General features: G+C 36.2%; 1 protein-coding gene across 2 annotated transcripts in view; it reads left to right on the top strand.

Moving 5' to 3' along the window:
* The first annotated feature begins 2,894 nt into the window (after window positions 1-2,894).
* ddx4 (DEAD (Asp-Glu-Ala-Asp) box polypeptide 4) overlaps window positions 2,895-12,209 on the top strand; it is a 32,246-nt gene continuing 22,931 nt past the window's right edge. For both annotated transcript variants that reach the window (XM_058788576.1, XM_058788575.1), the window contains exons 1-5: window positions 2,895-3,032; window positions 3,474-3,548; window positions 4,066-4,096; window positions 10,828-10,875; window positions 11,457-11,489. In XM_058788576.1, the coding sequence (XP_058644559.1) occupies window positions 3,525-3,548; window positions 4,066-4,096; window positions 10,828-10,875; window positions 11,457-11,489 (136 nt within the window). In that variant the 5' untranslated portion in view covers window positions 2,895-3,032; window positions 3,474-3,524. The remainder of the gene's footprint in view (window positions 3,033-3,473; window positions 3,549-4,065; window positions 4,097-10,827; window positions 10,876-11,456; window positions 11,490-12,209) is intronic.

Here is a 12,209-nt window from a genome sequence, read left to right as displayed (position 1 = left end):
AAAGCTTCAATTATTAAAAAATTTTCAATTAAATAATTATAATCCAATAAGTCAAGCACAAGCTGTATATTATTGTGAATTGAGCGGCCTTTTAAAAAACCTGACTGTGTCTCTGAAATAATCGGTGAAATTTTTTAATCTGTTAGCATAAATATGAGTTAAAATTTTATAGTCATTATTAAGCAGGGTTAACTTATGGGCCTAAGATTGTCTATTAATTGAGGATTTTTTTCCAGGTTTTGGGATGAGAGTGATGATCCCTTGCTTAGTTGGAAGAATATGGGATTCAGATATTTCTTTCAACATATGAAAAACAAGGTCTTTAATATGTTTCCAAATATGCCTACAGAAGTTACTCGTTAACCCATCTGAACCAGGAGATTTGTCTAATGATAAACAATTCACTGCTTTTTCCACTTCCTGATGATTTCAACAGATTTGACACGTACTATACTGTATGAAAGAAATAAAGGCAAACTGGTTTATAATAAGTAAATACATAATGCTGTTTAAAGTTTAAGCATCATTTGGTGAGTTAATATGAGACAATGGTTTTATTAGATTATGAGTGTGGCTGAGACAGCTGTGTTATGTGTAATGGTCAGTTATCACTTGTACATTATTTTATTTCATTAACTGAAATACTGCTTCTGTGTCACATTTACTCTGTAACGAGGTATCAGCACTTAAGAATACCAGATCACATATACATTTACATACAGGTATACATGAACTTAACATGATGAATATAAATATTATTCACACTCTTTATAGTTTAACACAAGGAATTTTTTTTAACACAAACTATTTTTCCCTTCTCCAGACAGCTGTCAGAGGAATTGTGCAGACATGGGAAATTTCTGGTTTAAAGACAAACTATTGCCCTTGTGATGGCCGTACCTGTTCTTGAATGACCTAAACATCTTGTGAATACTTCAGAAATATCATGAAGTGTGCAAATGTCATGGTTCATCACCAAAGCCTCTCCAAATATAACAGAATTAATGGCTTTGGAGGGGAAAACAGACAGGCTCCTCTGGTGTAAAATATACTTCAAGATCCACAGCATAAAGTTTCACAGTCCGCCATATCTTATCAAACACATTTCCCTCTGATTAGAAGACACTGAAAAACTCATGTTTAACATGTCTTGCATCTTCAAGCAAAAACTTTGTCTAACGAATCCTATGTTTATCAATCAGGACTTCTTTCTGGTGAAATGCATCACTCTTCTAGGGGGTGTGTTTGGAGAGACGGTCACAGAAGTCACAACACACACATCTTCAGTGTTTAACCACCGTATCCTAAACCTTATTTAGCCAACACTGGGATGTCAGTATAGAGGACAAAAGAACAACTGTCACAGGTGCAAGAACACAGCTACCACGTGCTCAGACCCCAAAACACGAGTGTCACGATTCTGTCACCCAGACAATACCATAAAACTGTCCCGTCAGCCGGAGAGGTGTATGCCATGATTCACAACAGCTGGTGTGTCAGTCATGGTCACAAATCAAGTCATAAATCACCTTTTTGACAAATAGTATAGAATACAGTTTGCTTGCTTTATCTGCACAAATGTTTGATAACGAAGTCATCTTAGCTTAATCAAACTGAACATTTGCTGAAAATGTATTCACCCTTAGGCCATCCGAGACGAGCTCCACAAGTGATCCAAGCACACGACTCTAGCTCATCAATTAACGTCTTGTGAAGTGATCCATCATCAAAATCCATCAAGATGGTTTTCATTTCAAACTGTTGTTGTTGGCTAAAATACAAGTCCTCTAAATCTCCATAATATTGCTTTCTCATGTGAAAAAGTCATTTCATATGAATAGGGAGAGTACTATGCAAACAGTCCAAAAGAGTTTTAAACAAATATGTTGGTGGATTGGTGTGAGATCTCGACAGGGGATGGATATTTTTACTGGAGGAAGAGTTATTATGGATTATGGATTGGTCATTTTGGCCAGAAGTGACAGTTTAAAGTTAAAATGCCTTAATAAAGGATTTTTATTTTTATTTTTTTACAAACACACAGCTTTTCACTTCATAGGATCTACTGGTGACTAAACATCTGGACTGTGACAACAACAACATAATCAATTGCTCTCTAAAAATATGCATTTCCTTAATTTGTAATACTTTTTTTCTACCCTAGTTATTTTAGTACACAAAAACCCTTATTAAACACCACAAGTGCTCTTGGGAGCTGTTTACTCACTCATTTTTAAATAGTCAGCAAATTTTCATTTTGGGTGAGCTATTCCTTTAAATCCGCAGTCCTAACTTTTTTGCATGCGTCTTGCAGAAGAAGCCGGAACTACTTCTCTGTTCTTGTCTATGATGAGTCACGCAGGTGCTGGGCTACTCCGCACCGGCTCCTACCAGAACCAGTCTAAAATAGTCCGAATATAAAAACTTATTATAGGTGTACCGTAGTGATTCAGGAGAAGCCAAAAACACAGTTTGGAAAATGGATTCGTGACGCACTCACTTATTATATAAATTTAGTAAATTATGAACACAAAACAAGTTACTGACTGCAGCTTTAAGGACTATTAAATTACTTGAGGACCAATCCCAAAAAAACAATGTACCAATCATACCATCTGGACAGGTGACAATAACAACAACAACATAATCCATTTCTTTGAAAAATACAAATTTCCTTAATTTCTTACACATTGTTTCTACCCTAGTTATTTTACTTAAATTCTCATTAAACACCACGTGCGCTTATGGGACCGGTTCACTCATTCACTCGTTTTGATTTAGACATGACCGAAAGAGTCACGACTCCAGTAATACGCCTTATCGATTCAGACCAGTAACTTCAAATGATAGGAAAAAGATTCAAACGGATTTGTGAATCGTTTGTCTGAATCAATAAGAAGAATCAGTTCAAAAGCGCGAATCGGACATCACGCAGATTTTCCCGCCCACACGCAGAATAATTGCGTCATTTCTGCCCGGTTTTTCTCGTTAGCGGTTTCTTCACGCGTCTCCGCCATCAACTTCTGCTAAACGTATGCTTTTTTATCTTTATAAACTATACTAGTATGATTGAATTCCTCGGTCTTTAGTAATGCGAGTGAAAGACACGATTAAAGAGAAAGTTTACTCGTTAGTATCATATTTAGGCGATAATTGCTAAGATGCCATTTACTGCCGCGGCCCAATTAACGTTACGTTAGTCGTTTTTGGTGTTAATACTTACCTTGGTTTAATTATTTACATTTAAATGGATCTATATTACTATAATAACAGAAACGACGCAATCTGCTGCCTTTGTTAACTTGGATCTCACGGCGTTTCACACGAGGTTGTCGTTGAAAGAGGTTTAACCTCGTGCAGAAACTATAATGACCGATTAAAATTTAATTTAAGTCCACAAAGTTAACATAATCGAATTATTCTGATGTAGGACATGATTTTCACTGTCGGCATTGTGTTGTTTCCCGGCACAGATCTTAAAGAGATTTAATTGACGGTAATCATCTCGGCTGAAGCTGCTCGCGATGGATGACTGGGAGGAAGATCAGGTAAAGGCCGAGCACACTCATCCTCACTGTCCCAAACGGAGATGTTATTTTTTGCTTAAGTAGTAACTTATTGGGAATAATAGTCGCTGTTATTTTTTTTGTTTCGACATGACATGTTTGTGAGACGTGAGTTAATTAAGTTACAGATAGTTTGGCAGGAGTTTCGACGGTTTGCATTCGGTAGGCGCTTTTATCCAAAGAGACTTGCACTGCATTCGAGGTGTAGATGCGTTATATCGGTACATAAACTCCTGTAAATGGGAGTTTTTGCCAAATGTGAAGTGTAGTAGGTACATTTTGTAAGCGTCCTGTGATGGAAATCAAACCTGATTCGTTTCTTAGTACAGACTTCAGAACCTATAATGGATGTCAGATGAGGGAGACGTCCAAAATGTCTCCCAAACCAGGGTTGAAAACCACTACTTTACAAGTCTGAACTGTAGGAATTAAACCAAATAGAATATCATTAGATATTAATGAGTAATATTATTAACTTAATTTGTTCATCCTTTTACAGGGCCCTGTTGTATCCTGCAGTTCAAGTTTTGGTAAGTGTTTTTATTTTTTATATATATCATCACACACACACATGACGAGACGTTTTTCGATACTCGATAGTATCGAGGCAATTCGGTTGGTGCCTAAAAAGCCCTACTCGCACTACACGTTCTCACAGTAAAAAAAACAATACATGGCAGAGCAAAGAGGAAACTGACACAGACAAGATGGAGCAGGTTACTTCTGACATGAAACAAGGTCTCAGGACTTTCAGCTTTCAAATTCCTTTTTCTTTCTTTTTTTGGTCAAGAAATTCAGACAATGAATTAGGGGTCGACTGATATGTGTTTTTCAGGGCCGATACCGATTATTACACGGGGTTCCCACGGGTCCTTGAAATCCTTGAAAGTTTGTGAATCTGATTAAAAATTTTCAAGGCCCTGGAAAGTTTTTGAAAATAAACAAACATAGATACAGGTCCTTGAAAATTCCATATTATTCCCTCTGGTCCGCTAATGTGTTATTTCGCCAACACTTCGTGCCCTATGCATACTAGCTTGCTTGATTTACATTAGTTATGCACATTTATGCATTACGTTAAGTTTTTCCCACGTGAGGTACTTTGTGGTGTTCGTTGCCATGACGTTCACACGCACACAAAACTGGTACCTTATAAAACCCTTTATAATCTATAATAACACTACATTTATTTAATATTTTCTCTAAACCTTCTTGGATATTAACCCTTAATCGGTCCTTGGGGTCTGTCTGACCCCAATGGAATTTTCCTTTATTTTTTAAAAATGTTCCCTTCATCTCAGGGGCATGACACACTGTGACTTTTCCTAAATAATCTATCTAAACACACACAAAAAACTGGACTTGATTTGGTTGTTCTAAAGGTGTGTAAAAAAAAATTTACCGTTTAAGGCCCCAAATTGAAAATGAATGGGAAAAGTGAAAAAAATTATTTATTTTGTTTCATTTGTCAAAAAAAAAAGTAGTAAACCCAGTATAAATCTGAAAAGTTTTACATTTTTATAAAGGCCTGGATCTAGAGCACAAATGCAAATTGGAACGAACATTCTATCTCATACGCACACACACACAAACACACACGTGTGTGTGACTGCAATAGAGTGCATTTTTATAGAAATTGGCATATAAAATCAACAAATTTGGCGCAAATCTGAAAATTTCCACTCATAAATGAAGGACTGGTACTAGAGCACAAATGCAACATGGAACAAGCATGTTCACTCACTCTCTCACACACACACACACAGGTGTGACATAGGTGTCCAGTGCATTTTTTAGATTTTGCCAAATAAAATGCACAGAACATAAATGCATAACAATGTGACACACACACACACACACACACACAGAGAGAGAGAGAGATGTAACATAATTTGCAAAAGCAGACCATTCAAAAGACACCAGACAATAACAACAAATTCTAACCTTTGACAAAAATATGGATTTTTTTTATATATTTTAGAATTTTTAAATATATTTTCACAAAATATATATCATAAAGTTGCAAGGAGAAGCTGAAACATGAAGAAAAATTGACTTGAAACGAACTGAAAATGAATGAGTCCCTATGGACCTCTGCTGGATATATGTGGTCATTGCACTTTCTTTCTTTAACTGTAATTCCTAAAGTTTTTATTCTAACCTGCAGATGGCAGTATTCTATCCCTAACACATGGGCCAATATCTAGAAACAATTTATTTTTAATTTAGGTCATAATTTAAGTGATTTTTTTAATAAATTAATTTTTCACAAGCCAATTTATGGCGTAGTTGAATAATTGTGCAGTAAATAGGTAAAAAACTATCAAATATCCACAAAAACGCAGCATAAATGTATAGTTGAGAAGTAAATAAAAAAATATACATATAAAAAGTATATTTCCTTATGCAATCGCTCTGTAAAAATTTGGTCTATCTGACCCCAAGGACCTTAAACGTAAACCCTACTCGAGGGGCGATGTAGGGTTAAGACAGGCACCTGCAATTCTGGCCAAATTAAAGATGGTTTAGTTTTTGTTGTAGGCTATATCCCAAAAATGAACACCGTGACAGACAGCTGTGAGTGTGAGTATTATTAACAGAGCTCGTGTCACAAGCACAACATATCACACATTGACACACCGCTCGTGTGTTCCTCCTGTATATATATCCAATGAGAGAGCATGTTGATGATGATAGATACTTTATTAATCCCCAAGGGGAAATTCAGATATATCCAGTAGCAACATTAAAAAGACAAACAAAAACAAGTCTTTTTTTGCAAAACTGCAAATGTTATGTATCCATAGTGCGCAGAAAAAGACAGCAGTGCTCTCCAATTGTATGTCCATCAATGTTCTTAAAGAGCCCAACACATTTAAAGTGCAACACATTAGGATACACAAATCACATTGTATTTCTGAACAGATCACTTATCACAATGATCTACAGTTTTTATTAGGTAACATTCAATTCGTTTTTAAAAGGTAACATTACCTACTTAAGGTCTCTAAAAAAAAAAAAAAAAATTAGGAACACCTGATCAATGACAGAAATTAACCTTCCCAAAGGCATTATTTGACTCCGTAAAGGTATTTTTTTCACCTTTGTAATGCCTCCAACTTTATTAAATGTATGTCATCTTTTGTGCCAAAAAATTTAGATTTATAAACTTTTATTGAAAATTTTAATTAAACAATAAATTCAATTAAAATAAGATACAATCAGGAAGGAATAACCAGTCAAATGAAATCTCTGCACGGCACAAATATGGCATGAAGGAATAGGCTATTTACAGACTTTTTGACAAGACTGTTATGAAATTAATGTTTTAAATATAAAGTTTTAAATATAGAAATATTAAACGATTGAAATGACTCAATTTATACTTTAAAAAAATGAAACCGAAACTGCCAGTAGGTGGCAGCAAGTCACTGCTTTGTCACTGAATCATTCAGTCACTTGATTCGTTCAAACGGCTGATTCATTTAGGAACGAAGCGAATCTTTACGAATGGGTCATTGAATCATTGACTCACTAGATTTGTTCAAAAGCAAAGATTCATTTATAAAACGAAACAGCACTGCATTTGCTTGGAGATGCGCAGTGGATCAGCTTTGATGAAATAGAGCACAATCAGACAATAGTGTTCCTAAAATGTAAGTCACTTAATATTAACTTTTGAATAAAATCAAAAATGTATAAAACTGTCGTACAAATTTAATTTAACATTTGCAAACTCCCTTTAGTTCATCGCGATCTCACAAACTTTAGTTTTAATGAATGCAGCTCTCTACACCATACACTGAATCTATTATTTACATCCTCTCTACACTTTATAATGAATGACAAAACCGCAGTCTGCTTTCACGATCTGCGCTGTGAGGAGCAGCATGAGCACCGAGAGAGAAGAGTTTCTATTGGCTGCAGTCTGCAGGTATTATGGCCAATTACAAAAGAGGCATTGCGCAGGGAACTATAGACACACGTATATCGCGCCAGGTTTATGTGCAGAACTGGGATTGCTTTCGTAGTCTTTTGAATGGATAAAATATAGAAATCCCTTTAATTTCCAAATAAACCTAAGCAGTTGGAAATTAAACGCTGTCCCCCCTCGAAATTCACTCCCTCAACTCCGTTAACCACAGCTTAACCCTCCGCACATTTTTATATTTAGTTATATTAAAGTTTCAATTCAGTTGATCATTTTTACCGCATTTTAACATGGATTTCTATGGAGACCGGCCGTAGCTGTCGGGCAAGATGGTGGGTAGCAGCGGCGGCACATAATATCTGCGTTCTGATTGGTGAGATCGAAAACTTGCATTTTGTTCACACATTCCTTTGTTTTATTCTCTTGAGAGGTGATCTGAATATTTGCGGCTGGGAAACAGATGGAAAATTAATAGGCTTGTGCTGCAGTTCTATGGATGTTTTGCCCTCCAAGTCTTCGAGCCGGTCATGTGACAAAGCTATGAATTGGGAGAGTTTATATGAATGTATCTCTGAGGGGAACTGACTCTCTTTAGAAAAGTGTAGATTGTATTTTCTTTTCATCTTGCCTTTGAACGATGCATATTAAAGTAGTGTTCATATGCGCAGCTCTCCTTTGTTTATAGCGATAACCAAGGAAACGCTGTATCGCTGCTGTTCAATAAGCACCACCAGCCCATCTACGGTTTTTCTTTCATGCAGGTGTTTTATGTAGTATAGATTCACAAAACTGAAGTCGGACCATTCTGTTTTTGCTTCAAATTTAAAAATTATACAATCTTAACTTGGATTAAAAACTATACAATCTGAACTTGGATTAAAAACTACTCATGCTGCATAGGGCTGTCACGATAACTACTTTTTGTTGTGCGATATATTGCACCAAAATTAATTGCGATAAACGATATTATTGTCATTTTAAGACAATTTTATTTCACTGATTATATAATTACAATATGACAATATAATAGCATAATAGTACAAGTACACTCTTTCAAAGAACAAAGAACATTTTATTCTTAAGAATATTTAGACATTGGAGCCGGAATGTAAAAAAAAAAATATGCTAAATAAATAAAACCAACACCGGCTCATTCACGTTAACTGGCTCTCCTCTCTCATTCGGCTTAAGCCAAAATGTTCCCACAACGGAGCTTAAGATTGCGGCTTTGAAACCAAGTCCATTGGGACTTGTTCTTCCTAACTGGCTGTAGATGTCACGAAACACTTTATAACGCAGTGGGTTCACGCCTTCTCTTCACCTGTCGCTGTCCGCTCTGTGTGTGTGGGGAGACGCTGCCTAAGCCCCGCCTCCGCCACAGAGAGCAGACGAGATGAGAGGCAGCGCGATCGACTAAAATGTTGGTGATATTCATTTTTATGTAAAAATAATTAATATAATCATTATTTTTAATTATAAAAAAATGATCCGTCGCAATATATCGCGGCACCAAAAATGATCGCGCTCATTTCCATATATCGTGCGATAAGTCGATATATTGACTATCGCGACAGGCCTAATGCTGCATGTTTGCAGCATCTTTGTTTGGATCATGATTAAAATGCAGTGGTTGCCTCTGATTTTAAATGGAAAGGGCACAGGCAAAGCATTAGTTTTATATGAAGAGATTTCTTTTTTTTGTCACTTTTTATTTGATTTGGGTTTTGTTTTAAAAAAAATTTAATTTAAATTTCATAAAGAAATGTGCAGTATTTTGTCCAAGCAGTAATAAAAGGAGACCATTTCATTTACTGCAGAATTTGTCTTCATGAGGAAATCGTATCGTGAAGTCAAAATCGTGAATTGCATCGCAAGTTGATTGAATCGTTACATCCCAGCCACACACACACTGCAGCTAAATTCGGTTGTCAGTTCACCTTTTACTCCTTAATCACTTTCTGAACATAATTCACTAAAATATGGGAGTGGCAACCGCATTAACTTCTGAAAAATACAGGTAGTGACAACCGCATTTACAGAAATTCTATGCAGTGTGTACGGAACTGAACTGAACAACTAGTTGTTAATGTCGTATTTGAACGTGCATCAGAAATGTCTTCGTCTGTATGTGAGATGCAAGAAAATAACAATGAAAGAAATCTTAATCTTCGCATATTTTGACACTGGACTAGTTGCACTCACGAGCCCTGCGGTAAAGTGTCAGTGTTGGCAGATCTTCATAGAAAAACGATAAACAAGGACAAGCACAAAAAACACTAAAGCACCCAAATGCTGTGTTTTATAGCACCAAAAAAATCATATCTCATATCCACAACAGACCACTTTATTAACTCTATAAAATGCCTATCTTTATGAACTAAGACCAAACAACATGCCTAAAAGCTCTTGTAAATATGAGGACATGGCAACACTGCAAGACGGCGCTCTCTAAAGCAGCTTCCCGAACATAAACAAAACGCTGCACGTCTATCAGTGGTAGTTTAGTTAAAATCGATGGACAAAAAGAGTCTTTAGCCAAAAAATGGCAGATACCAAACAGCTAAATTCTTCACTCCTGCAAGACGCTGACTGCTGTTCCTTACACATGGAACAATAATTTACGAGGACTCACTCAAGCATTTAAATGCGGTTGTCACTCCTGAAACTTGCAGTGTATGTGGCACCCTAGTGGCTGGGTGCTGCTGTTCAGTCTGTATTTCACACAGCACAAGGAAAAGTGGCTTGGGCTCCTCCGAAAACAGTCACAAAATGCAAGAAAGGTCATGCTTTAATTTTGAACACATTAATAATAGTTATATGAACACTTAATTTTATCTTGTGGCCCCCAGTTGAGTCTTTCACTAAAGATGGTGAAAGTGTTAGGACAACAACTGACAACTTGTTGCAATTCTAGGAGTGATTGACAATATAATTGTTCTAATATGTTACAAATCTATATAACTGCCTCACTAATGTAATTACTTTTTCAAAAGTTAAAAAGTGACAAGTGCAAGGTGTCTTAAAAACAGACTAAAGAGCAGATGTTTCAGCCCATGCTTTCTTCAGTGCACTTGTCATTTTTTTAATTTATTTTTTTCACTTTTGCATGTGAAAAATTTAAATGTATATTTTTGATGGACATTTTTTGGTTTGATTGCATTTTTCCAGAGTGCAGACAACTTTGGCTACTTGGTTGGCCCTTTTTTTTTTTTTTGAGCGCACACAATTCCTGCTTGATGAACATGAATTTTTCAGAATATCTGCATATTTAAAGGACTTGAATGTACACTTAACCTAAATTTCAAATGCACTATTGTGTTTTACTTGCAGGTCTGAGCTCTAGAGGTGCAGATGGAGGATTCAAGAGCTTCTATTCAGGTTCACTCTCTCGTTTTGTACATGCAGTCATTTGTAACTCCTTGTTTCAGACAAAAGCAAACAGACTGTACTATATGCTTTGACAGCAAAGCATATAGTACAGCAATCCCTACTGTCCTACAGACTTCATTTCCAACCCTGCTCCAACACACTGTCTGTAGTTATCAAGTAATCCTGAATGCCTTGACTAGCTGGTTCACGTGTGTTTGATTGAGGTTGGAGATGAAATCTGCAGGATGCTAGCTTTCCAGCAGCAGGATTGGAGACCCCTTCTATAGCATTTGTGTTTTTGCAGCTATGGACTAGAAATATTAGATGCTAACTTTTGTTTTATGCTCATTAAGCTGCTGCTTATAGACAGCCTGCTTCATTCTCCTCTTAATTCAGTCCTAATACATGCAGATTCTGTCTCTAAATTCCACTACCTAGAGTAAATCCAGTAACAAAATGCATTTTGCACTTTGTAAATTACTGAAGGATGTGTACAGAACATGGTTAATCATTCAGTAGAGGAGTGGCAACTGTTTAGTTGCGCTGTGTAAATTGTGAGTAGCGATTCACAAAATACTTTTTGTTTGTAGGAAGCACAGGAAACAGGAAGGCAAATAATGAAGGTTTGTTTCCATTTTTCTATGAATTTGTTCTGCAATCCTGAAGGGAATTTGTGTTTTGCAAGGCTCCAGAACACAACTAAAATTGTTGCAAATGCAACAAAAATGTGCTACAAATGTGCATGTAAAATTTACTAGGACTGTCAGCTAATTTTAAACAAATGAATTAATTGCACAGATTTCTGTGATCACAATTAATCAAGCGTAGTGTGTAGAAACTGGCCCTGCTGCTGGGTTGTTGCCCTTCTCCGGTCCTGTCCAGCTGTCCTCATGTGACGGCCCATCTCCTGGTATTCCTGGTATCTGAATGCAAACATAATCAGAATCACTTAGAATGAGTATCAAATTCAATCTAATTTATACTAAATACAGCTCATTGAAACCAAGCACTTCTAAACCACTGAGCAATTCTGTAATTTGTCAATCTTTTGGCTCCTAATTATGTTTTTGGGAGTCAGTGGTCTGGAGCCCTGTGTTGGTTGTCACAGGTTTATTAGAAGCAATAATTACTTAAGCAATTCACGTTATTAATGAAAGTTTAAAATTGTATATATCAGATGGAATAGAGATGGCCGATATGGGCTTAAAAATATACCACAATGATTTCTGGTATTTATTGCGGTAACAATATTAATGACGATAATTAAGGGAATCCACTTATGCATCCACTAAGAGACAAAAAAAAATCCTTTGTCTTTAGAGAAAAGTATTATTTTTCCTATT

This window comes from Onychostoma macrolepis, chromosome 10, assembly GCF_012432095.1.
Source record: "Onychostoma macrolepis isolate SWU-2019 chromosome 10, ASM1243209v1, whole genome shotgun sequence".
Classification (NCBI taxonomy): domain Eukaryota; kingdom Metazoa; phylum Chordata; class Actinopteri; order Cypriniformes; family Cyprinidae; genus Onychostoma; species Onychostoma macrolepis.
The sequence above is the reverse complement of the archived record's forward strand: the minus strand, read 5'-3'. Positions and strand labels throughout refer to the sequence as shown.